This window comes from Humulus lupulus, chromosome X (genome assembly GCF_963169125.1).
Source record: "Humulus lupulus chromosome X, drHumLupu1.1, whole genome shotgun sequence".
NCBI classification, from domain to species: domain Eukaryota; kingdom Viridiplantae; phylum Streptophyta; class Magnoliopsida; order Rosales; family Cannabaceae; genus Humulus; species Humulus lupulus.
The window spans coordinates 11,890,227-11,917,579 of record NC_084802.1 but is presented as its reverse complement, the minus strand read 5'-3'; the positions used below and the strand labels follow the sequence as shown (position 1 = coordinate 11,917,579).

Here is a 27,353-nt window from a genome sequence, read left to right as displayed (position 1 = left end):
AATAAGTAGTTAAGATATTTAAACTAAATAAATTTTTAATCAAATTAATATGTATGTATATTGATATTTTCAATTGTTAAGATATTTTAGAAAATAGAAAATGAATAAAAAAATTATATTAAATGAGAAAATAGAAAGAGTGATTTGAAGAGATTTTAGAGTGCTACATAATATCCTTGAAGCTCTCCTTTATATATATATATAGATTAAAAAAATATCTTATTTAAATATTTAAAAAAATAAAGTTTAAATAATTAATAATAAAAATGAATAAAAAAATTAGATTTAAGGAGAAAATAGAAAAAATAGTTTGGAGTAATTTTAGAGTGCCACATCATCTCCTTGAAGCTCTCCTTTATATATATATATAGATATAGATATATAGATATATATTAAAAATACATCTTAATTAAATATTTAAAAAAATTGTTATATCCAGATTTCGAGCCATGGTTAATATGACCTCGAAAGTTGGATTCGCAACAAATGGTCTCGTAAGGATTGAAGTATGCTCCAGGATTGTATATCGAGCCTACAAAGTACGATATATGACCTCGAATATATGAGCTCGAAACGATCTCGATCTCGAAAGGTAGTTCTGAGAACACACTCATCTTCGGGGACGACTTCGGATCGGGGGTCTCGAGCTAGATGTACGTACGATCTCAAAAGACACGTGATCTCGGGAGATGTCATTAGCTCGAACAATGACGTGAGACCTGAGATGCTAAAGCCTTAGAGATGTGCGATAATCACCTTGAATATTTACAAGTGTTATAAATATGAGATGTAATCCTCATTTATTAATGTAAATCCCCAAGAATCGTGGGATATTATTTGGTCAGTTATGCGTTTCCTGGTCTTCAGGAACGTTTCCTTTTATATCTGATTATAGGCATTTAAAGTCATTTATTTTATTCACAAAAGAGTAACTACCCAAAATATGTGAGATAGTATTCTGCATCCTTCTCTATAAATAGAGAAGCCATGCACCATTGTAAAGGACCGAAATTCTGATCCTTGAGAGAAAACTCTGGAGAATTCATGCTAAAGAATTTTTCAGAGATAATCTTAAGATTAATAACAGAGACTCGTGGACTAGGCAGATTTAACTGCTGAACCACGTAAAAAACCATGTGTTTGATTTGTTTGTTTCGTTTGGCCATTGTCATTCATTGTTTTTGTGCTCTTCTTTTATCTGTTGACGAAAAACGGCGTCAACAGTTTGGTGCTTTCATTGAGAGCCTTAAGCATTCATCCCTGAGAGATTCATGGCGACAAACAATCAGAACACCCCTGATGAAAGCTACCCAAGACGTCCTGGAAAATAACCAATGGAGAACCCGGAGTCTGAGGAGAGAAGTGGGTCCTCCGATTCCCGGGGACCACCGCCTCCACCAAGGGATGAGGATATGTACTACAATCCTGAGCGTTACGTTCCTATTGTAGAACTGGAAAACCGGCAGTTGAAACAGCTGTTGGCAGAAGCCAACAAACGGAATGAGGAGTTGACTAGGATGGCCGCAGAGGCGCAGGTGGCTCAGCCCCCGCCTCCGCGCGAAAACCAAGTCCCTCCTCCAAGGGACGTGCATGTTCCTCCCCGGAGGCCCCGTGGACGACCAAGAAAAGATGCTGCCACGAGGAGGCCGACTCAACCTCCGGCACCAGCAGAGCCATGTGCTCCTCCTAGGCCCCAGAGGAGTACCCGAGCTCGGGTCCCGCCTAATCCACCTGTGGAAGTGCCTACAGGAACTGAGAATAACCGAGCTCCTACCGAGGCTCGGACTCAGGTTCCTGGTAGCGCACCGAATGCGACTGACCCATCTCGGGAAAATTCTGGACCCTCTAGGCCGAGGCAAGGGAGGCAGCCACCGTCGCCTATACGGTTCCCTCCATCTCCCATAAGATATCCTTCACCTCCCCACCGAAACGCTCAACCTGTTCGGGATCAGGATCAAGGGCGTACGGGGGAAAGAAAAGGACACAGGGAGACTTTCCAGGAGCGGAGAGGCGCACAATCTGAGAGAAGTCAGACATCCCGGTCTCGCACTGCGGAGACGAGGCGACATGGGAAGAACCCATCTCGAAACAACCGATGAATGAGTTTCACCAGTGACGAGTCCAGAGAGACCAGGTCCGTCAGTAAACGCGACCGAGGTCGTAAAAATACTAGAAGCCGCAAGATCCGTCCTGACCTGCGGAATCATCTGAATCAGAGCAGGGGGAAGGGAGATCAGACAAATCCAGACCTAAGGAATCACCTAAATGGGCGTAGAGATCCCTCACGGAGACGCGAGCCTGGGATCATGATCAATGACTGTCAATTGCAGACACCGCCTAAGGACCCAGTCCAAGAAAGGATTGATCAGCTCGAAAAAGCCTTTAGGCTTTTAAAGAATGAACGAGGGAACGGTCGATACGAGGACTCTGATGAGGAGCTCGAGCCGTTTGCTCCCAATATTTCTAACACTCAGTTTCCTCAAGGGTTTCGGATTCCTCATGTCCCAGCGTTTGAAGGAAAAACCAACCCATGCAGTCACCTGAGTACATTCAACACTATTATGAGAGCTAGTAACGTGGGTTACGAGCTCAGGTGTATGTTGTTTCCAACATCATTGGCCGGACCTGCTAAGAGTTGGTTCGAAAAGTACAAGAGGCACTCGATAACTTCATGGGATCAGTTATCTAGAGACTTCAAGAAGCAGTTCCGAGCTATGATGGGAGTCAGACCAGAGGCATCCACTTTGACTAATGTCCGACAACAGCCGGGCGAAACACTGAAAAGCTATCTGACAAGATTTAATCTAGAGGTCGCCCGAGCTCGAGATGTGGATGACAGTGGGCACCTGATGGCTATCCGAGCTGGTGTTTTACCCGGAAGTGCCCTTTGGGATGACATGCAAGGGAAACCGGTGAGGTCAATAACCGAATTTAACAAACGGGCGCAGAGATTTGTCAATGTAGAGGAGGCGAGGTCAACGCTGAAGGCGACCTCGCAGACCGAAACTACAACGATAAACATTAACTCCGCCTCAACCTCGGCTGACCAAGCAGCTCCACAGCCTGCCTCGGAGAATCCCTCCAAGAGGAAAAAGAGCGAGGGAAATAACCCCGAGGCTGAAGGAGGAAAGAAAAAGAAAGGAGAAAGGTCAAAAGTCCAAAAAGGATTCCAGTAAGTATTGCCGGTTCCATAGAGACACCAGACACACCACTGATGAATGTCGACAGCTGAAGGACGAGATCGAGGGGTTGATCTCGAGAGGTTATTTCCGGCAGTACGTCAAAAACCAGAGTACTGGATAGACTACTGCGAGTCAGAGAGTAGCCGCGCCTTCGACGGCACAAAATAATAACTCCTGATCTCGGGAAAAAGACAGACCCCCGCCGATTGATGGAGAGGATGTAATAACCATCTCGGGAGGGCCTCATCTCGCGGGAGGGGGCCGAAATGCTCAAAAGCGATACGTTAACGAGTTGAAGACAGGGGACGGGTCTCCTTATGAACCCGAACCTAGGGCACCAAAAAGCCAAAGGGTTGAAACGCAACCGATAACCTTCACTGAGGAGGACGCATCTCATGTTCAGTTCCCTCATCATGACCCATTGGTTATTACTCTTCAGCTTGCCAGCAAGAGAGTCCGCCGAGTTCTCATAGATAATGGGAGCTCGGTCAACATTCTTTATAAGGCGACCCTCGAGAAAATGGGACTCTCCCTTCGCGACCTGAAGGCATGTGCAACTACTTTGTACGGCTTTTCAGGAGAAGGGACTGCTTGTATGGGATCCATTGAACTCCCTGTGACCTTGGGAGACTATTCAGTCTCGGTGACCAAGATGATGGAGTTCGTGGTGGTTGATTTACCATCTGCCTACAATGTACTGCTCGGGAGACCCGCCCTGGTCGGGCTGGGGGCAGTGTCATCTGTGAGGCACCTGGCCCTTAAGTTCCCAACCCCAAGCGAGGTCGGGACTTTAAAAGGAGATCAATTGGTAGGAAGGGAGTGCTATAGCATTTCTTTGAGGGGAAAGAAACAAACGAGCGCTCAGGCACTCGTTATCATACAAAATAAATATGGAACTGTTTTAGAAATTGACGAGGAAATCGATCCAAGGATTGAGGAGAAAGTTGACCTCCAACCTTTGGAGGAGCTCGAAGAAGTGCAGCTCGAGGAAGCTGATCCCTCGAAGAAGGTAAAGGTCGGAAAACACCTCCAAGACGAGGCAAAATAACAATTAATTTGCTTTCTGAAGAAAAACCAGGATGTCTTCGCATGGTCACACTCAAACATGGTGGGGATAAGCCCGAATGTAGCGAGCCACGCATTGAATATAGACAAAAGCTTTCCCCCGAAGCAACAAAAGCGAAGACAGCTGGACGAAGACAGAAAGAAAGCACTAAAGGAGGAAGTCGACAGGCTGAAAGCAAACAATTTCATTAGGGACGCTTTTTACCCTGATTGGGTAGCCAATCCAGTGTTAGTCCCGAAGCCCAATGGGACGTGGAGAACCTGCATTGACTACTCAGACCTCAACAAGGCATGCCCAAAAGACTGTTTTCCGCTGCCAAGAATTGACCAGCTCGTGGATGCCACGGCGGGGCATGGCCTGAAGTCGTTCATGGATGCCTATTCTGGATATAACCAGATTCCTATGCATGCCCCCGACCAAGAGCATACGAGCTTCATCACAGATAAAGGGCTCTACTGCTACAATGTCATGCCATTCGGACTCAAGAATGCTGGAGCCACGTACCAGCAGCTCGTAAACATGATGTTTTCGGAGCAAATAGGGAACAACATGGAAGTTTATGTTGATGACATGCTTGTAAAGTCTCAACTTAACAAGAACCATGTTGATGATCTCGAAGAGTGCTTTGGCGTACTCAGGAAATACAACGTGAAGCTAAATCCTCAGAAGTGCACTTTTGGGGTATCTTCGGGAAAATTTATGGGCTTTATTGTCAACTCTCGAGGGATCGAGGCTAATCCCGACAAAATAAAGGCCCTGATTGATATGCCTTCACCTCGGAAGCATAAAGATGTCCAAAGCTTGACTGGCAGGATGGCCGCCCTGAGCAGATTCATCTCAAAGTCAACGGATCGTGGCCTTCCATTCTTCAACTTATTGAAAGGAAGTAAGAAGTTTGAATGGACAGAGGAGTGCGAGCTGGCCTTTCAGGAGCTCAAAAAGAACTTAGCTGAACTGCCCATCCTATCGAAGCCTGAGACGGGAGAAGTATTCTTCCTATACCTCTCAACTACCGAACACGCGATAAGCGCGGTGCTTGTTCGAGAAGAAGAGAAATTACAGAAACCCGTCTATTACATCAGCAAAAGATTACTGGGGGCAGAGTCAAGATATCCATTGATGGAAAAGCTTGCCCTCAGCCTAATCCACTCATCTTGCAAGCTCCGCCCCTACTTTCAAGGACATCCCATCCATGTACTGACAGATCAACCACTTAGGCAAGTCCTGTCTAAACCAGAGGCGTCAGGTCGGCTCCTTAAATGGGCTGTTGAGCTCGGACAGTTCGAGATCACTTACCATCCAAGAATGACCATTAAGGCACAAGCCTTGGCAGACTTCATAGTGGAGTGCACTGGTATAGTCGACAACGAGGTAATAACCATGGCCCACGAGCTGTGGAAACTTTACGTCGACGGCTCGTCAAATGAAAATGGAGCGGGGGCAGGAGTTATTCTGATCACTCCTGCAGGGAGCAAATTTCACTCTGCTTTAAGATTTGGCTTAAAAGCATCTAATAATGAAGCTGAATACGAGGCTCTACTTGCGGGACTATGAATAGCAAAAGAGCTCAAGGCCAAAGCTATACATTGCTACAGCGACTCCCAGCTCGTGGTTAATCAAATCTTGGGGGAGTACCAGGCTCGTGGCACAAGAATGGCAGCTTATCTGGAGAAGGAAAAATCCGCATTGGAGTATTTCGAGTTTTACGCAATCGAACAGGTTCCCCGAGAACAAAACTCAAATGCAGATGCCTTAGCTCGGCTCGCCACTTCCGCCGAAATTGAAGAATTGAATGTTGTACCCGTAGAACACCTATCAGCACCCAGCATTGCTGAGCCAGACGAGGAAGATGTATGTATGATTGAGACAGAACCAACCTGGGTGAGTCCAATGGTTGATTATCTCGAAAATGGAATTCTTCCAAGAGATCTAAATCAAGCTCGAAGGTTGATGTATCAACTTCCTCGTTACACCATTCTGGATGGAAAGTTATATAGAAGAGGGTACTCCATGCCGCTGCTTAGATGTGTAACTCCTCCCGAAGCTAAGAAGATCATTGAAGAAATTCATGAAGGGTTCTGCGGAGACCATACCGGGGGGCATAGCCTGTCCAAGAAGATTATACGCCAAGGATATTTATAGCCAACCATTAAAACAGACTCTTTCGAGTACGTGAAAAAGTGCGACAAATGCCAGAGATTCGCCACGATACCCCGAGCTCCACCTTCCGAACTGACCATGTTGACATCCCCATGGCCTTTCGCGGTATGGGGCATCGACCTCATAGGCTCACTCCCAACTGGCAAAGGCGGAGTAAAATATGCCGTGGTCGCCGTTGATTACTTCACAAAATGGACAGAGGCTGAGCCATTGGCGACCATAACTTCGAAAAAGATCCTTGATTTCGTGGTAAAGAACATCGTATGCCGATATGGAGTACCAAGAAAGATTGTATCTGATAACGGAACCCAGTTCGATTGCGACTTGTTCACCAACTTTTGTGACAAGAACGGTATAATAAAGAGTTTTTCATCAGTGGCTCACCCTCAAGCGAATGGTCAGGTCGAGGCCGTTAACAAAACCCTCAAGAGTTCTCTAAAGAAAAAGTTGGAGGAGGCAAAGGGACGATGGCCCGAGGAATTACCTCAAGTCCTTTGGGGATATAGAACTACAGCTCGGACATCAACAGGACATACCCCGTTCTCTCTAGCGTACGGATGCGAGGGAATGTTACCCATCGAGGTCGAAATCCCAACGATTCGAACTCAAATTTACGATCAGGACTCAAATCACACTCGGCTCGAAGAAACCCTAGACTTGATCGAAGAAAAAAGGGAAGAGGCTCAGCTGAGAAATGCTGCTTACTAGCAACGAACCACAAGATATTTCAATAAAAGGGTTCGAGATCGAAAGTTCGGAGTGGGAGATCTGATATTGAGACGCGTATTCTTAGCAACCCGAGATCCAGCAGCTGGAGTGCTCGGGCCAAACTGGGAAGGACCATACCAGATAGAATCAGCCATCCGACCTGGCGTATACAAACTTGCGAGATTAGATGGGAGCCTGATACCACGAGCATGGAATGGCGAACACCTTAGACCATATTATCAATAGTGTAGGAAGTGTTGCCTGTAACCATGAATTTCTATCTGTACTAGTTTGTTTGTTTGTCTCTGAATTTCATCAAATAAAAGGTCTGCTTTGTTTCACATGTAATGTATTTTTATTTTTGCAATCTCTCTTAATTTAATAACCTATGGTCACACTCATAGGATATTAAGGGGGCATCATTGGTATACATACCACCAGCTTAAAAAATAAAAAATAGTTCGGACATAACCGAATTATCAAAAACATAAAGTATTTGGATGTAACCAAGTACGCGATCTTAGATAGTTCGGACATAACCGAATTATCAAAAACAAAGTATTTGGATATGACCAAATACGCGTGCTTAGATAGTTCGGATATAACCAACCATCAAGAACCTAAAATATTTGGAGTTAACCAGATGTGCAAACACAACAGGTTTGGAACAAACCAGCCAAATTATCAATCGATGATAAATGGGAACCTAAACCTATTGCGAAATATGTCGAGATCGAGGCTGGAATATCTTAAAGAAAAATAGTTTCGAACTCATAACCTCGGAGCCAAAATACTGAGGATGAGGAAAAGTGACTAAAAAGATAACCAAATCATTCACATTACATACCATATGCTTAAGATTGGGATTTATTTTTTCTTATATATATGCTCGTGAATGAGTATATAGAATACTTTAATATTGTAGATTTAATTTTCTATTTTGATGCATTTTTTTACAAATCTACAAAACTTGAACTTACACTACTATATAACTGTGAAGAAGGTATTTTTTTATTTTTGTTTTAAAGAGAAAAATCAGTAGATCTAACCGCAATTATTTTCCATAAAAAAGTATCACTTTTGTAAAAGTATGGAAAATGACTTCATGCTCATTTCTTATTAGTTATTTTGGAATATAGTTGTTATTTTATGTAGAATGTTAAATTTTTACAGGAGTTGGCGAGTGATGTTGCACACTAAGTTCATGATGCCAAATTTCCACAAGAACTTGTGTTTTTGTAAGTATTGTAGACTTGGGTCTTATAATGTTTTGGTATATATTGACTTTTTTATTTTGTTTTAATATACCTTGAATGAAATAAAGTATTAGAGAGATAAAATTAGTTCATTGAAACTATTGAGTAAGAAAAAATATTAAAAGAAAAAGAGAGTAAACTTATGACTTGGACTAGGACATTGGTAGCAAGAGAGTTGTGTAACAGTTGTGAGTAAACTTATTTATTGACACTACAATAAAAATCTAGTTATAATTTTTCATGTTTGGTGTATTATAATGTGATTTTTCATATTTCAGGGATGATTTTAGAAAGAAATTCATGGTAGCCAATTCTTACTTTGAAAAGACTATTGGTGACAAGGTGAGTACAAGGACAAGAAGAAGAAATATATGTTGTTTGACAATGAATTTAGTGTTTTATTTTATTTGTAATTTTTATTAGAGTAAATGATTCTCTTTGGAGTTGTTAATTATTTATTTTGTAAATCTAGTTATATATTTTTTTAAAGTCAAGACGATTATGTTTATAGACAAGGCTATATGATTTTTGATTCAAGTAGTAGTGTTATATTTATCTAAAATTTGTTTTATTAGATTTGTAAATACTTTGTATAAATTTTGTTATTTTAATCTATAATTTTTTTTTTTAAATTTGTATATAAATGTGTGATTTAAATCATTATTTTAAATTTAAAATAAAAATAAATAAATTGGTGACACCTAATAACTGTCGGCGTTGCCAGCAACGGCGACACCTAATAACTGTCGTCGTAGCCAGCAACGGCGACACCTAATAACTGTTGTCGTAGCCAGCAACGGCGACACCTAATAATTGTCGTCGTAGCCAGCAATGGCGACACCTAATAACTGTCGGCGTTGCCAGCAATGGCGACACCTAATAACTGTCGGCGTTGCCAGCAATGGCGACACCTAATAACTGTCGGCGTAGCTACCCCTACGCCGGCATAGGCAAATACGACAGTTAGTCAACTGTCGTTGTTGCTCAATAGCGACAGTTAAAAATTGTCGGGAAATCCCATTTTTGTAGTAGTATTGAATAAGAATTGTTATTCCCCTAATTTAAATGGAACTAATATTGTATTTTTTCAATTTAAATTTAACATTAATATCAGACGATTTTAACTTTTTTTTTTTTGTTTTGAAAAAAAAAATCACATATAGTAGTTATGTTATGTTGGTAATGGCTTATGATTTTAACTTTTATAAAGAAATGTTATGTATTTTATTTCCTTCTTATGATTTTAACTTTTATAAAGAAATGTTATGTATTTTATTTCCTTTAACGTTGAGAGCAATAGTATTGATGTGGTTTTCTATTTTATTTTTATTTCCAAAAATATTTTAAAAAATTTGTCTTTTAACTAGACTGATTATCCACAAAATTAGACTTTTAATTAATTGAGATTAAATTTTAATAAGGATTTTTAACAAATGTCACCAAAAAATAGGACTTTTAATTAATTGAGATTAAATTTTAATAAGGATTTTCAACTAATTTTATATTTAACAGATGGATATTATTGTTAAATTTAAAATGACATTATTTTTCTTTTAAAAATAAATTGATATTATTATTATTTTTATTGGAGAGAGAATTTAGTATTAATTGAAGAAAGAGAATTGAATACTCAGTTAATTCATTTTAACGTTGTCAAATAATTTTATTAATAGTTAATTAGATGAAGTGTCTTAAATTAGTTGGTGGGACAGGGATGAGATAGTATAATGGGATATTAAAAAGTATAATAGGCCTGGTCTTTGGTAAGGTACTTAAATTATGTGTAACCAATTTAGGATCTAATCCAGTCATATCTTCAAAAACGTCTCGATATCTGTATAATAACTCTATTAACTCACCTTGTATTGTTACATGCAAATCAACTAAAATGAATATAGGTTTCTTTTCTTTGGGGGTTTTCTGCCAAGTTAATCTCTTCCAATTTAATGATCTTAGATTTTGGCTCTTTGTGTGAGATTGGCTCTTCTTCCACCTTTACACCATTTTGTAGATGTAATAGGGCCAGGCCACCCTCAATTTTGTCTACAACAGCAATGGTGGGGTCAGGTATTGATGCTAACCCTGCACACCGTCATAATCGATATGCCTTTTTTTCCATTGGGTAACATGACATTTTCCACCTTTCTTTCCTTCTTGGATTTAATAGTTGGAGGCTCATTTATCATATCGTATTCTTCCCATTTTGGTAAGCGCACCCTTCGTGATCTTGTTACCATTTCCATGTTATTTTCTGAGAGTTCATCAAAGAACATTGCTTCGGTAATGTAAGCTTCCTCCCTAGTGAATGGTGCTTTTGTAGCTGTGATATGAATGTCCTTTCTAAGAATATGTGCCATGATACACTGGTGCAAACACACAATTGTGTGTGTGAATCTATTGCCTTCTGAGTAAGAGATGATATGACGTGTCTGCTTCTATCACATGAAACCGAGTAGGACTTCTTATTGGTCCCACTTCTAGCTCAATAGTAACATATCCCATTGCTTTTACTAGCTTTGCAACAAAGCCAGTTAGTGTGATTGTTTGCGGAACAAGCCATCCTTTCACTATTTTCATGGAAGAGTATATCCTTATTGGCATAAGATTCATTGAAGCCCCATTATCTACCAAAGCGCGTTTGAGTTTTAGTCTATTAACCTTGGCCTCAACATATAGTGAACAATTGTGAAGAAATGGAAATGTTTGTATGTTAGCACTAGTAAAAATGATTGCTCCTTCAGACTTTTTAGCAATATTTTGTATCGGGCGTCCTACTACATAACACGAAGGACCATGACATTGAGCGATTTGAACCAATGCTTCTGTGGCCTCCTTTTTTGCATCTTTCCCAAACTCTAACCAATCAAAGAAATTTCGAAATAACTTAGTTCACAATAATGGTTCAACCATGTTTCTTAACTCACATGTGTTAGGAGGCTCTTCTTCGATTTCTTTGATAAGTATGTCTTGAGATATTCCTATGAGGATGAGAGTAGATTCCTTTGTGCATGTCATAACGGTTCTTCCATTTTGGTATTGAGGAAGTGGTCTTTGTTCCATTGTATTTGGATCTATGTGATTTCCCCTTTTTCTAGTCTCTCATGGAAGATCTTTCTAGGAGTATAGCATCTCATTGTTGGATGATTAATTTTTTTGATGATAATGACAATATAAGTCATGTTGTTTTTCTTATGGAGTAGGCAAATTTTCAACAAACGGCAAGGTTACTTCCACATCTTGAATCCATAATTCTAACAAACTGCAAACTCTTTCTTTGTTGCAAGGAAATTCTAGTGGTTTATTATTTTGCCTAGTTCTTTTGCGTGCCTCAAAATCTTGTCTTTCTTGAGCTAGTGTTATGTCAACACCACGTTTTGCTCTCTTCCATGAACGATGTTCTTGATCGTTGGTGTTTGTTGGTTTGGAAAGCCGAGATACAGTGGCTTCAATATTTCTTGACTTGGCAATAAGTTCTGCAAAATTATAGATAGCATGATTCTCAATATGAAAATGGTACTCATCAAGCATTCCTTTGATGCACATTTTAACCAGATCTTTTTCGGGCATAGTTTCGACACAATCAATGGCCTTTTCTCGAAATTTTTGCACATAGCCAATAAGTCTTTCTCCTATGTTTTGTCTTTCTCCTGAGATATCAGCTATACTCCATTTATCATCAATCATAAAGTATTTGGCACAAAATTGAGAGACTAAATCATCCCAACTTCGTATACTTCCTGGCAATGGGCTCGCATACCAAGAATAAGCCCGATCAGTGAGAGACTTTGAAAATTCTTGGATACTTAGTTAGAATCATGTGCAAAGACCCCTATATCATTAATTAATTGAATAACATGTTCTTTGGCATTGCCAAAATTTCCATTATATTTTCAAAATGTTGGGCTCATGTAGCCTCACGGATATGGTTTCATCACAACTTCCATAGGGTACAGTGGATGAAAATCAATGGAAGTTACTACCGATGATGCTTTACCTCTTTCAGCCTTAAGAAGGTCGATTAGCTCATCCTTTGTAACGAATGTAGAGATGGATCGTGTCTCTTCACCAATTCTTTCAGCAATTTGAGATGTCCTAGTGCCTTTAGCATTGTCGGGTGTTGCCTGGATACGTTTTTCAATTACGTTTATATGCATCACTGGAGACCCATTTGTCCCGCGCTCATCTGGTAGGCCAATTCTGTCGGAAATAGCTTCTTGGTGTGTTTTTGGTAAAAGGGTACTTAGTAATTGCATCATACCAACTTGAGCCCTCTGAAGTTTTTCGAGTCTTTTCACCACAGCGTCGTTTGCATTTGTTGCATTAGTATTGTTGTTGTTGTCATTTCGTAAGTTCTCTAATTGATTTTGAGTTTCCTCCTCACGAATGTCCATAGAGGAAGACATTTGAAGTCAAATATGAGAACAAACTTGAATACCCTGCCTTAATTTAGATATAAATAAATTAATAACCTCCCCAATAGAGTCGCCAAAATGTTCAGGGGTTCTAGCTAAACATTTAATAATAATATAAACAATATAATAAACTATTGATGATCACATGCTTAGAACAAATAAATAAAATAAAACGACAAACAAATTTATGTGGTTTAGCAATATACGTACGATTATTGCCTACATCCACAGTAGCAAGAATTGTCTTCTTATTATTAGAAGATTACAACAAAGGAAGCATAACCCAACATCTTTATCATGTAAAGAGCATAGAGAGATCTGTGGTATAAATTGATTTTTGTATCTTATGATGTTTATTATTGCTGAATATAGCTAGCTTGTTGTAATTTTGTAGCAAGCTAGATTATGCAAGGTTGGAAATATATCTATATATAATTTTGTGGTAGCTAGATTATGCAAGTTTGGAAATATATATGATTTTGTAGTAAGCTAGATTATGCACCGTTAGAAAAATAACGATAATAGATTTTGTAGTCAGGCTTAGGCAAGGTTGGAAATATATCTATATATGTTAGGGTGAGAAAGCGTGATGTAGGTTATGATGATCAACCTAGTTTGTTTGAGAAAAGTTGGCTTAGGCTAAGAGAAGCTAGTTTATAGAGAGGCACACTAATGATAATTGTAGATCTTATATTCCTTCTTTTTTCTGTCCTTGCTTGCTTCCGTGGACCCTCCTTTTATAGGCCAGGATTGCTTGCTAGAGAAGTTAAAACGAAACACGTAACTTGCAAGAAAAGTCTAGAATGCAACACATAACTTGCAGAAAAAGGCTAAAATGTCACACGTGTTATCTGTCAGAGCTTGTTTATTTCTGTAAGTTTCATGGCATTCTTGTAATAATAGGCATTCTTGTAATAATAGCTATGTATTATAGACATTCTCATTGTGGCACAATTCACTTTTTAAACCTATCAATTATCTTACACAGTGGTAATAATAGACATCACGTCCTGGTCTTTAACTTTTTCAAGCTTTGCCAAAATTTCATCAAGAGTCTCTACTCGCTCCATTTCTTCCCCTTTATTCTTCTTAATAACACTTGATACTTCCATTTGAATGCCACAATAAAAGCTCAAAATTTGAAAACTATTCTCCCAATTGTTTTAAAAGAGGCTGTGGTCTGTGGTGAGAAGTGAGTGAGTCTACACATCTTCAATCCTTTCAATATACATTGGGAAAAAAAATTGTATCGAATCTCTCTTTTGCTTTAGATAGCCAATTTTAATTCAATAATTTATTTTTCATGTATCACATGTTCAATTAATACAATGCTCTAGTTGCATCTACTGCCTTAATCAATTAATGTTTTTTGGTTGCACCTACTGACCTTCTATCATAATAATTGCTAGGTGACAATTTATCCATTGACTGGCATTCGGCAACACAAGATCTTCCTCCAGGATTTCCTATCATAATAATTGGTGCAAGCCACCAATTATATACTATTATTACTAGTCATGATATCACGTCCAATATATGCAGAGGGGGACGAGTCAACAATATGGTATGATATTTTTATTTCTATCATAAATTTTTTTATTTGTATTAATTTTTCTTTTTTTCAAAGTGTACATAATTGATATGATATTTTTCTTCTTTTTTCTTTTGCTGGACGAGTCAACAAACCTGCTGTCATTATATATGTATGATATTGAGTGAGTGAGAGAAGAGAATCAATGAGAGATTTTAATATTTTATCAAATTTTTTTTGGATAATATGAAATGGTTGGTGGGCACTTGGCAGCCACACTGCAGGAGTTGAATAAAAAAAGTAAAAAAAAATTGGTTATTTTTATCAATCTATATTATATAATATATATATATATAGTATATATAAATCATATGTTTATGATTTAGAACAAAGAGAATAGTTAAAAAAAATTTGAAAGACAGAGAGTAGTTAACCAAATTAAAAAACTATAATATTTAATAATATATCAAGTTATTACAAAGAAGCACACAAACAAATTGGGGTTGATTACGAAATTATCAATAAATTTAAGAAAATAAAAAATTATGTACTTAAGAATTAGGATTGTCCTTATGTATATTGTAAAGCATATTTGTGTATAAAAAAATGTTGTACAATAATGATAAGGTTTGGAATCTAATTGCAATGTATAAGATAATAAAATCATATTTGTGTATAAATTATAATGATATAATTGATTGTTTAATGTGATTGGATTTTAATGAAATATGTGTATTCATTTTTATTGTTCTGTTATATTTAATTTTATAAATTATAAATGAAACAGATATAGAGAAATTTTATAATAGAGTTCCAAATTTGTCACATATTTCTGTAGTAGAAGTTGAGAACAGTTGAAAGAGGCAACATATTTCTATTAATATGAGTGATCATGGATTGTGAGCCCTAATTTCTCATTACAACCCAAATATTTAAGATGAAATTCGAAGACATTATTTACAGCAAGAGCCTTGTCAACGGAAACTTCATGAATTTCCTCCTTACCATGGAGAAGTGAAACGTCAATTCAACATTTCATGGTATGAGATATACTCTTCGTGGCTGGAATATAGGATCAACAAAGATTCTATATTTTGTATATGTTGCTATCTTTTTAAAGACAAAAATAGAAAACATAGTTGTGTTCACACATTTGTTAGAGATGGTTTTAAAAATTGGAAGAAATTATCATAAAATCTTGGACAACATGTTGGAGATCATTGCAAGTGTTACAAGAAGTGTGATTCTTTGATGAATCAAAAACAATAAATTCAACACATTCTTATGAAGAAAAATAACAAAGATCGAGCAAGTTACTGTGTTCGATTAACTGCATGAGTTGATTGTGTTTGATTTCTTCTACGACAAGGTCTAGCATTTTTTTGTTGATAAAACATCCAAAATATATGTATTTAGACTAAGTTTTTATGGGAGGATAGGAATATAAATAAGGCAGGACGGGTTGGCTCCGCCCCATGAGTGTCCTAATTCTGGGATGGGTTTGACCCGACCCATTATTTTTTTTCTTTTTATTTTAAAAAAAAATATTAGCATGACTAGAATCATACTGAGATTTATCTTTTACACTATTTATATAATTAGCAATTGTCTTCACACATATACGTGATTATATGTATACATGATTTTTTATATATATATATATATATAAGAATAAATAGATACATGATTATATATTATAAGTAGCTATTGACTTTTTCTTTTTGAACCACCCAGCCATAAATAAAGGATCTAACCGTTAACAAATTTCATCAATAAGTGCAGATATCACGTGGAGGGTATTATATATTCATGCCATTCTATAAAAATATATCTATGTCACTGTGTATGAATTTATATACTCAAATATATATATATATATATATTCTATATAATAAGTATTTAGATAATAGAAATTTTTAATTTTAACGGTTTTTTATTTTTTTAATATTATTTTCAACAGAATATTTTTATATTTAATATAATATTTTTATATTTAAAGGTACTTAAACTTAAATAAAATAAAATAAATAATAAAAAAATTAAAATAAGATATTTTTTAGATATTTTACAATGAGAATTATTTAAAAATAATAAATAATTAAACAAATTAAAATATAATATTTTTGAGATATTTCACAATAATACTTATTTAAAAATAATAAATAATTAAACAAATTAAAATATGATACTTTTTAGATGTTTTACAATGATAATTATTTAAAAATAATAAAATCATATATTTTATAACTTTAATAAAATTTAATTAAACTTAAACTCACTTATTAGAATAATATCATATTAAACATATTTAATAATCTATTGTCAATTAGCAACAAATTATTTTAAAAAAAAAAAACTAGCAAGGAACTTAAATTTAAATTTCATGTATAATATTTAATATTACGTTAAACATATCTCTTCTATATAATAAGTGTGTAGATAACGAAAATTCTTGGTTTTAACGGTTTTTTTTATTTTTTTAAAGTTAACTTTAACGGAATATTCTTATATTTAACAAAATATTCTTATATTTAATGGTAGTTTGTAAACACTTAAACTTAAATAAAATAAAATACATAATTAAAATAAGATATTTTTTAGATATTATCCAATAATAATTATTTAAAAATAATAAATAATTAAATAAATTAAAATTTGATATTTTTGAGATATTTTACAATAATAATTATTTAAAAATAATAAGATCATATGTTTTATAACTTAAATATAATTTAATTAAACTTAAACTAACTTATTAGAATAATATCATATTAAATATATAATATAATTTACTGTGAATTAGCAATAAATTGTTTTTTAAAAAAAACTAACAAGAAACTTAAATTTAAATTCTACGTATAATATTTAATATTACATTAAACATATAATATATGATCTCTTGTTATCCATTCTAAATTCAAAAACTAGAACAAACATAAACTTAAATAAAAATAAATAAATTATTTAATTAAAATATAATATTTATTTGAAATTTATATGACATTAATATAAATTTAATAAATATAATTAATAAATTCTATAAATAAAAGTAAACAAACGTGCATATTGTACGTTGTTTGTATCTAATATATATATCTATTTATTCTGTATATACTTGGGGGAATCTATTGATTGTGCTCGATTTTTTTACGACAAGGACTTCGCTTTCGTGCTCATAATGAATCACCAATTCAACTAACAAGCTGTGTATTAGAGATTGATGCTTGAATGATAACTTAGTTATTTATAGTGTTAATGAAGTTATCATGCGACTTCAAAACATGAAAACTTTGTAACATTTTTATAGAGTTAAATAATTTGATTATATGTTTTTTGCATCCGACTTCGCTGCTAATAGTAGGACATATCTATTGCCACACATCACCGATACTGAATATTATTAATCGTAGTTATTACGAGATTTCATATATATATATTGTATCTCTATAAATATATATTTAAAACAATATATATAATAGAAAATATAAAATCATAGCATGTGAATATTACAGAGATATTTAAATACAATAACAAAATTATTAGAGTACTTACGAGAAGCGTAACGTTACAATGACTACTCATTTTGGATTCTCTTACATTTTGTCTTTGTGTAGGCAAGTCTTTGACACATGAGAAAAGAATTTCTAGAGAGAAAACTAAAAGAGAGTGGGGTGAATTTTTATCTTGTCAAATTAATTCATCTCACCTAATCCATTTTATAACACTACTATATATATGCAATTAACTAAGACATAAAATAGGTTTTAATTTCCCATTTTATTTTTAATTATTTAATAATTATAATTAATTAAATACTTGTCAAAATTAACAAATTATAATTTTGAATATTATTTAATTTATTTTATTAATATTAATACTAATCTATCAATATTAACAAAATTGACTCAATTGGCTGTAATACTATCTTTTTTAGACTTTGCAATAAAAACCTCAAAGTTTCTTTTATTTATTTTCTCACAAAATATCAATAAATAATTTAACATTATTTATTTTCATTGACCTAGTAATATATAATATCTTGTTGTCACTCCTAAATTCAAAAGCTAGAATAAACATAAACTTATAAAAAATTTATTTAATTACAACATGATATTTATTTGAATTTTATATGACATTAATATAAATTTAATAAAAATAATTAATAAATTCTATAAATAGTACATTACATGTTACTTGTATCTAATATATATATATATGGGGTATATAAAAAATTAACGAAGCTTTCAATTATCTCTCCTAATTAATGTTAAGTTCTCTCTCCAATAAAAATAAAAATAATAATAATAATATAAATTTATTTTTAAAAGAAAAATAATCTCAATTTAAATTTGGCAATAATATCCGTCGGTTAAATATAAAATTAGTTGAAAATCCTTATTAAAATTTAATCTCAATTAATTAAAAGTCCTATTTTTTGGTGACATTTGTCAAAAATCCTTATTAAAATTTAATCTCAATTAATTAAAAGTCTAATTTTTTTGGGAATCAGTCACGTTAAACGACTAAAAAAATTTAAAATATTTTTGGAAATAAAAATAAAATAGAAAACCACATTAACATTATTGCTCTCAACATTAAAGGAAATAAAATACATAGCATATCTCTATAAAAGTTAAAATCTGATCATAAGTTATTACCAACACAACATAACTATATGTAATTTTTTTTTTTTTAAAAATCGCACTTACATGTATTTTTCTACAATAAAATAGGAGCGAAGAAAGATCATTTTCTTATGCAAAATAATAGGAGAAGGAAAAAAAAATGAAAATTTGATTGTATAATCTTAATTTGAATAAGAATTGCTATTCCCTTAATTTAAATGGAACTAATATTGTATTTTTTTTAATTTAAATTTAACATTAATATCGGACAATTTTAACCTTTTCTTTTTTATTTTGAAAAAAAAATCACATATAGTTATGTTATGTTGGTAATGACTTATGATTTTAACTTTTATAAAGAAATGTTATGTATTTTATTTTCTTTAACGTTGAGAGCAATAGTACTAATGTGGTTTTCTATTTTATTTTTATTTCCAAAAAAATTTAAAAAAATATATATCTTTTAACTAGACTGATTACCAACGAAATTAGATTTTTAATTAATTGAGATTAAATTTTAATAAGGATTTTTCACAAATGTCACCAAAAAATAGGGCTTTTAATTATTTGATATTAAATTTTAATAAGAATTTTAAACTAATTTTATATTTAACCGATGAATATTATTGTTAAATTTAAATTGAGATTATTTTTCTTTTAAAAATAAATTGATATTATTATTTTTATTGGAGAGAAAATTTAGTATTAATTGAAGAGAGATAATTGAATTCTTTGTTAATATGGGGATATTAAAAAGTATAATATAAACTAAATATTATCTCTCTCTAGCTACGTACACAACAATAATTACACTAACGTTAAAATCAATTTTGCATTTATGTGAATATATATATATATATATATATATATAGATCGATGATGTTTACTTTTAGTCACGCAATGACGACGAAGAGAAAAGAATAGACACACATTATTTTTTAAAAATAATAGTATATAGTTGGTGACCGACTCCAATTATTATGATATCATGTATCACCGAAAGTCTGTAGGTGCAACAAAAACATTATTATTGTTGTTTTTGTCAGATAAAGAAAGAAATGATTGAATTGAATTGAATTTATAGATTATATCTAATAAAGAAAAAGATAATGAATTTTTTTTTCATTGCTATATTTAAAGGATTGAGGGTGTAGTCACTCATTACTCCTGATCTCTAGCATATTTCTCTACAACTTTGTTGGGAGAATAATTTTCTTCATATAATTGAGCTTCTATTGTCCAGTTATAATGGAAATATCAAATGTTAGTATGAAGAACAAGGAGGAAGAAGTGGAGACAGATGAGAGTACAGTTGATAACATTTTGGCAAAACTTGAAAAAGTTAAAGACCCGGTTGGTGATGTCTATCGCTATCGTTACCAAGGATTTTGGATTCGAGAGTTTTCAATAAAAGGTTTAATATCCCTTCAAACTCGATTTGTGGCACGAAATGAAGATATTTTATTAGCTTCATGTCCAAAATCAGGTACTACTTGGTTAAAATCTCTTGTTTTTACAATTATGAAACGTACTGATTTTGATTTCAAACCACGCACTAATGATAATAACAATAGCCCTTTGTTTACTACCAATCCACACCAACTTATCCCCTTGCTTGAATTATCATTACCTATCGAAAACATGAAGCCAAGAATTATGAATACACATATTCCTTACTCTTCATTACCACCTTCCATCAAGCACTCAGATTGTAAAATTGTATACATTTGTAGAAATCCATTGGATGTATTTGTTTCTCATTGGCACTTTTCTCATAAATTTTTTGGGGATAAAATTGAACCACGCCATTTAGAAGAGTCTTTCGATATGTTTTGTAAAGGAATCCATGCATTTGGACCATTTTGGGACCATGTTTTGGGGTTTTGGAATGCAAGCTTAGAGATGCCTCACAAGATATTATTTTTGAAATATGAAGACCTTAAAAGAGACAATGTGTTTTTCATTAAAAAGATAGCAGAGTTTTTGGGATTTCCATTTTCAGTTGAGGAAGAAAACCAAGGTGTTCCGAAAGAAATAGAACGATTATGTAGCTTGGAGCATTTGAAAAGTTTAAGTGTCAATAAGACCGGTAAATATTCTATTGGGTTATTCGAGCTGTCCAATAGTTCATTCTTTAGGAAAGGTGAGATGGGAGACTGGATGAACTATTTAACACCTCAAATGGCAGAGCGTGGAAAAAAACTCATCCAAGAAAAATTTGGACAATCTGGTTTAATGTTTAATTTCTAGCTAGCTTTGATTTTATTTTTTTGTTTATATTTTTGTCCATTGTCTTAGGGCAAAAAGGAACTTGTTATTGCTATATATCTTTGTATGAAGTGATGATGTTTGTGGTATAAATACTAAATAGTGTTAATTGTTATACGTATGTATCAATTCAAATATTTTAACGGCAATAATACATGTAGTTGCAGTCGTTAGTAGTTTTTGTTAAGAGTTGATATTTGTGGTGGACTCTGAGGAGACTCAAATGCTTAATTCTTATATGTTTTATGCATATAAAAAGTTCAATCGAGACCTTTAATTATGTATCTTACTTCGAAAAGTTTTAAGAAGAGTAATATATCTTATTAAATTGATAAACTTTTAACGGCTTTCTTTTCCAGTAAAAAAGCATTTTGGGTGCCAATGAACGTTTTAAAATAATGTTTCAGCTATGAACCAATAATTGGTACATCAAATCACATTCACAAGTTAATTTTAAAGAAAAATCTGATAAAAAGAACAAAAACAACAAAATGGATTTACGAGATTAAAACCAAACAAGAACAAAAAGTTCTATAAAAGAAAATTGCAGTGACGAAATAATTGTAGGTGACTATATATTCTGATAGCTCTTTCAAATTTATATACTTAGCTTCTAAAAGAATGTTTAGATGGTAAGCATCAATTATGGGGTACACGATCAAATTTAACTCAAGTGTTCCAAAAAGACGTACTACTAATACTTTCACTTAAAATACATTCATTTTTATATAAATAGTTTGTAAAATTTATTGATACAAATTGAAATTTAAAGATTACAAACAAAAATTGTCATTAAATTCAAACCTTAAAAAACATACCTAAAGATTTCATTGAATTCACATCGAAAAATTGCAAAAATAACATATAAAAAAAACCAAAAAAATTACAAACAAAACCACAAAAACATAAACAAAACATTTTCATGGGTATAATGGTCTCAAACTTTGAGAATTATGTGGGTTCAATGGATTCAAACTTTGAATTTTTAAATAAACAAATTGATTATTTATAAAAATAACAAAACAACAAAAAAAAAATTACAAACAAAACCACAAAAGCATTAACAAAATAGTTTCATGGGTATAGTGGACTCAAACTTTGAGATTAATGTGGGTTTCATGGAGATTCAAATGGGAGGTTTTTTGGGATTTCCATTTTCAGCTGAAGAAGACAGTAATGGAGTTCCACAACAAATAGAACAATAATGTAGTTTTGATCATTTAAAAATCAGAAGGTTGTGCATTTTGCAGAAATTGGCATTTTTGCAATGGCAGTTTTCGCAAAAGTTGGTATTTTTGCAAAGTGAAGACAAAGCTAGTGTGCCAGATAGGCTAGGAGAGAAAAGGGGCCTGGGCTACTCATATGGGTTTTGGGCCTTCAAAAATGTCACTTTTACTTATTTTCTTCAATTTTAGTTATTTCATTCTTCTTTCTTTTTGTTTATGCCCAAATGCATTTAGGTCCTGAAAAATCAGACACAAATTAAATTAAAATTAATATTTTTAGTTATTAAATATTTTATAATAAATCCATGAAAATGTTAATTTATTTTAAGCTTTAAGCACTAAGGGACTCTCAAGTATAAGAAATAACTTTCTAGATTTATCAAGCTCTTGGTGTATTTTCTAGCCAAGATCTTTGTGGATATAAAAGTAGTTGTCTTACAAGTAAACAATGGTCTCTATTCATAAAGTTTGAGATCACCAATTGATTTTCAAATTCAACCAACCCCCTTAGGTGTTACCATGTAGAGGCTGAAATCTACAATGATCAGAAAGGATGGATCGCGAGCACTGACAACCTGTAGAACAAAGGAAGAAAGACCGTAAAAGCCTTGGGACACCGGGGTGGTGCCAGCCGAAGGGACTCCGACAGTCAAGTCAGTAAGCAATTCAAGTATAGAATAAAGAAAATGTAAAGAAAGTAAACAACAAGTGAATAAATCCACCATAACGTGGTGGTGAGGGATGATCTAAGTGATTGGTCTAACAGTATTCGAGAGAGATTGAGTTTTTGAATAAAAAATGCCTTTTTCTTTTTCAGGTCCAGAAACTTGTTTTTATAGAGTTTTCAATGGTTTGTTGCTTAGCCACTGAGGAGTGAGCGTGAGAATCGATCTTCCTCCTGAAAAGGAGGCAGACCTATTCTCTTGGGTGAGTTATAGATTGACCCAACTCCCTTGCCCACGTTTTTGACTTGTTTTGGTGCTATAAAGCTTTTTGGGCTTACAGAGTAGTCAAAATCCAACACTACTCTTGATGAGTGGGCTAAGGTTTATTTGGGGCATAGACTGGGCCTGGTTGTTTAGAGTAGTTTCTTACGGACTTAACTTGATGGTCTCTTTAGTGTTTAATGGGATATAGTTTCTGATTAGGTTGATGACATAATTGATTTGGGCCTGGTGCAATTTTTGGCCACTACAGTTTGTCCCTTACTTTCTAAGTCAAGTTAAGTTGGCTCGGAGAGTAGTAGCGTCGACTGGCAAAAAATTTAAGATATGTAGTTTTGATAATTCTGTCGAGTGATCTAGAAAAATGTTAGATTTTTGTTGAGGTGTGGCTTCTTTTTCAAAAAAAAAAAGAACAATTTGAAATGGAACTTGATAATTTAATAATATATATACACTTCTTATTATAATAATTATTATGTTTATTTAATAAAATATATTTTAAGATTATGTATCAGGTATATATATTAAACACACATATATATATTATGCCTAAGAATTGACTATTATGATGCATAATATACTATTGCGTGTAATATATATTATAATAAATATTATTTATATGTGATAAAAATATATATACTTCATCAAGAATATATCACATATATGCAATATGTATATAAATGTTTAATTGAAAAGAGAAAAAGAAAACTTACTATTGGGCCTAACGTATGGGCCATGGAATATGGTACATATTCTTCATTTTGTTTTGCTATAGCATATATTCTCCATCTTGTTTTGCTAAGTGCTCACCCAACTCAGTACGGAGGCTAGGACAGAGCGTCGGAGCGGAGATGTGCGGTGCAGGAGCAATCCCTTTATTTTTCAAGGTTCCCTCACATATATGTACTGTATTCATCCTAAGAAGAACACATAGCCTTTTAAGTTGTTTTAGGACTTTAGGCCATTTTCTTTTCCTAACGTAGGGTGATAAAAAGGGAGTACCCCTTAGGTTGTCCCTAACGTAGGAAACTGAGTCGTAATACTTTGGTGGATCGTGAACAAGTGTTACGCGCTAAAATGGGACACTTTTATTGGTGTCTCCAGTGGAATCGTTGTGTGAGAATAGAGCATTTGAGGTTCTATGTCCTTAATGTGTTGTGTGAAATAGCCAATTAGGCTTTTTGTATTGCAATATCATATATATATATATTTAAAATTTTGACAACCTATGTCATGAATAGGAGTCTATGTCGAGCGTCGGGAGTGCGTTCTACCCCGCATTTGTAGAGGTAGATTTCGATACTGATAGTAATGGTCAGCAGGTTATCAATATGGATGACGACTTTGGTGATGATGTCCTAGATGCTTTGCCTATTAATCCTGTTACAGTGGTAGATGATTATTATGGTGGGGATATTGAAGACCATGATGTCGTCGGGTTGGCGGTACCTGACAAAGAAGCTCCTGTGATGGGTTATATCTTGGCGCAACTGGTGGGTGAAGATGATGGGCCAAGCTTCTCTGGCCGATCACAAGGTATTCTACGGGCAAATCCTGAAACCCAACTAACAGTTCCCCTTTTAGCTAAGATGAGATTATCTTTCGGTATTGTTATCCAAAAAATTGGCATTGATGACGTGGCAAGTGATCCCTGGACACGTGGCAGACACCTGGAGGAACTCTGCTAGTGTATCGACCAGAAGACGTATTAGAAGTGGTAAGCAGCCCAGTCATACCTGCGACCAGTCTGGTCGATAGTTCCGCATGCAATGTCATATTACTGTAAAAATCTTTGTAGATCCTGAATTTAATTCACACAATCTCCTGAATATCCGATTATTTAGGAGAGAATATTGGCAACTAAATCATGTAATCCCCCTTGAGCCTATAAATAGGAAAGGATAGCTCAAGGAAGGGACTTTTGGCTTTTGAATTATTTTAGATTAGAGTAATTCTCCTTGGAATATTGTATTTTTCTTCAGAGGTTAGTGAAACTCATTGAACCCTTGTTCTTTGATCACTCCTTTGATTCTTATATCAATAACAGTCTAAGTGGACGTAGGTTATTACCAGATCCTGGGGCTGAACCACTATAAAAATATCGTGTTCTTATTACTTTTTGTCATTACGTTCTTCTCAACACATTAATTCATATCAAGCATATTCTGACTCCGTGTCAGTTGACCAAAATCTGGGTCAACAGGTATTCCTCATAATATTAAGATGAGGTTACCCAGGTTTGTCGAACGGGTCAATTGGGATACCCCTGGTTGGTGTGGTATGTATGAGTACACCTTTCATCAAGGCTTCAGGTTCCCCTTCCCTCCTTTTGTTTCAAAAGTACTTAACTGGTATCAGATAGCCCCTAGTCAGCTAATGCCTAATGCATGGAGAGTGCTCTTAGGCATCGAAAGGTTTACTGAGGTGTTCGGGATGAGTGTTGAGTTAGTAGAGTTTCGTGCTCATTACACAGTGAGGGAACATGATAAAGAGAAGGGAAGATATAGTTTTGTGTCTCGTAATGAAGACGAGTCCTTGGTTTGCAATATAAAATCCAATGACCGTGGGTGGAAAGAATACTATTGTTTCTTCCATGGAAAAGAAATGTTCTCGTCTAGAACCGATAGGTTTCCTACTAGTTGGCGGGTATTAGGTAGGTGTTGCATGCTAGATTATTTTACCTATTTTTCTTGTGTCTTTTGTTTCCAACCTATTGAAATCCTAATGTTGGTGTTTTTCTTTTTCTTTTTCTTTTTGTGGATAAAGAATTGACCATACTTCTTGCTTTGTCGTACGATAGTGACCAAAATTTGAAGAAAATTTTAGCAATTCCTGAAAAGCAACGAAGTTGGAAAAAATTGTTAAAGGAATCAAATTTGACTTCCAGTTTTCTTTGGAGCAAAGTCGAGGGGCGGAGTGAAGGTAATCTTCTTATTAGACTAGATGGTCGTATTCCTATTTTTTTGTTGAAGCGAGCTTTAGAGTTGATTGGTATCAAGTTTATTCTTCTGAAGAAGAACGTAATCTATCGGAAATTTTTTCGAAAAAGATGTCATTCAAAATGCCTTTCGGTCTTGATGCCTTGGCAAAAGCCAAGAAAGCGGCGAGTAAGAAGAAAGGTCATTTGTCGGCGGTAGAGCCATCAATAAACCTCGTGCCCTCAAAGAGTACTGTTCCTTCAAAGGTCATCGAAGGAGGATCAAGCAAGAAGCCTAGGGTTGATTTTGATGAGGAGGAAGAAAATATCTCTGTCATTATTCCAAAGAATACTTGTGTGTATTCGAACCCTTTGTCTATTGAAGGATATGTCGAAGCCCTCTTGTGTCCTCGTGATGAGACTCGTTTGAAGGAAATGGGATCCGTCGAGTCATCCAATGATTTGGTGTCTGGAGCCTATCGGGTAAGCAACCTATTTTACTTATTTCATTTTTGTATATTTTGTTTGCACTAACTCGTTTATTTTTACAGATGCTCTCTAATGCGATTCATATTCGTCGAGACCATCAACGCCTCGGAAGGGAAAACTGTGATCTTAGAAAGTCCAACACCGAGCTTCGGTCGAGTCTTACGAAAGTTGACGAGAGGCTTAAGGCAAGTAAAGAATTAAATGAAGAGTTGAAGAGGCAATTAAAGGATAAAGTGAGCGAACTAGTTAAGGAGAAGAAGAATTCGAATGATTTATGTGCTCAGCTGGAGGACATTGAGGTGAAGGCCATGTGTAATGACCCACTAATCTAGACTATTTGGACCATTAACGAAACTATACATAAAATCCTTAAAAGAACTTACATTTGCGAAAATACCATAATTTATTGAATAACTTGCAAAATAAGAGTTATTTACAAAGTAAATACCAAAACGGATATGGGATCCCATTGTCTTTAAAACAAAAACATAATTTAAAATAATAAAACATTACATAATTAGTGCGGAAAATACATATAAAAAGACATAAAACCGAAACTACATCCTCGA

The 27,353-nt window shown here is 34.4% G+C and overlaps 2 protein-coding genes across 4 annotated transcripts; both read left to right on the top strand.

Moving 5' to 3' along the window:
• Positions 1-20,077: 20,077 nt before the first annotated feature.
• LOC133803842 (cytosolic sulfotransferase 15-like) lies at positions 20,078-21,395 on the top strand. The gene has a single exon (XM_062241981.1). It carries the CDS (start codon positions 20,189-20,191, stop codon positions 21,188-21,190), a length of 1,002 nt encoding a protein of 333 aa, XP_062097965.1. The 5' UTR covers positions 20,078-20,188; the 3' UTR covers positions 21,191-21,395.
• A 2,733-nt stretch (positions 21,396-24,128) lies between these two features.
• On the top strand, positions 24,129-27,353 carry LOC133803825 (uncharacterized). 3 transcript variants are annotated; one of them, XM_062241954.1, is made up of 3 exons: positions 24,129-24,983; positions 25,582-26,778; positions 26,847-27,353. In XM_062241954.1, the coding sequence occupies exons 2-3, from the start codon at positions 26,428-26,430 to the stop codon at positions 27,114-27,116; spliced, it is 621 nt and encodes a 206-aa protein (XP_062097938.1). In that variant the 5' UTR covers positions 24,129-24,983; positions 25,582-26,427; the 3' UTR covers positions 27,117-27,353. The 3 variants fall into 2 exon arrangements, 2 of the variants coding, with proteins under 2 accessions (XP_062097938.1, XP_062097939.1); XM_062241955.1 differs by having other exon boundaries at positions 24,129-26,778.

Bases quoted from the DNA above. Each gene is read 5' to 3' on its own strand.
- LOC133803825 (XM_062241954.1), top strand. From the start codon at position 26,428: ATGTCATTCAAAATGCCTTTCGGTCTTGATGCCTTGGCAAAAGCCAAG. The intron at 26,779-26,846 runs GTAAGCAACCTA...TTATTTTTACAG, and splicing joins TGGTGTCTGGAGCCTATCGG to ATGCTCTCTAATGCGATTCA.
- LOC133803842 (XM_062241981.1), top strand. From the start codon at position 20,189: ATGGAAATATCAAATGTTAGTATGAAGAACAAGGAGGAAGAAGTGGAG.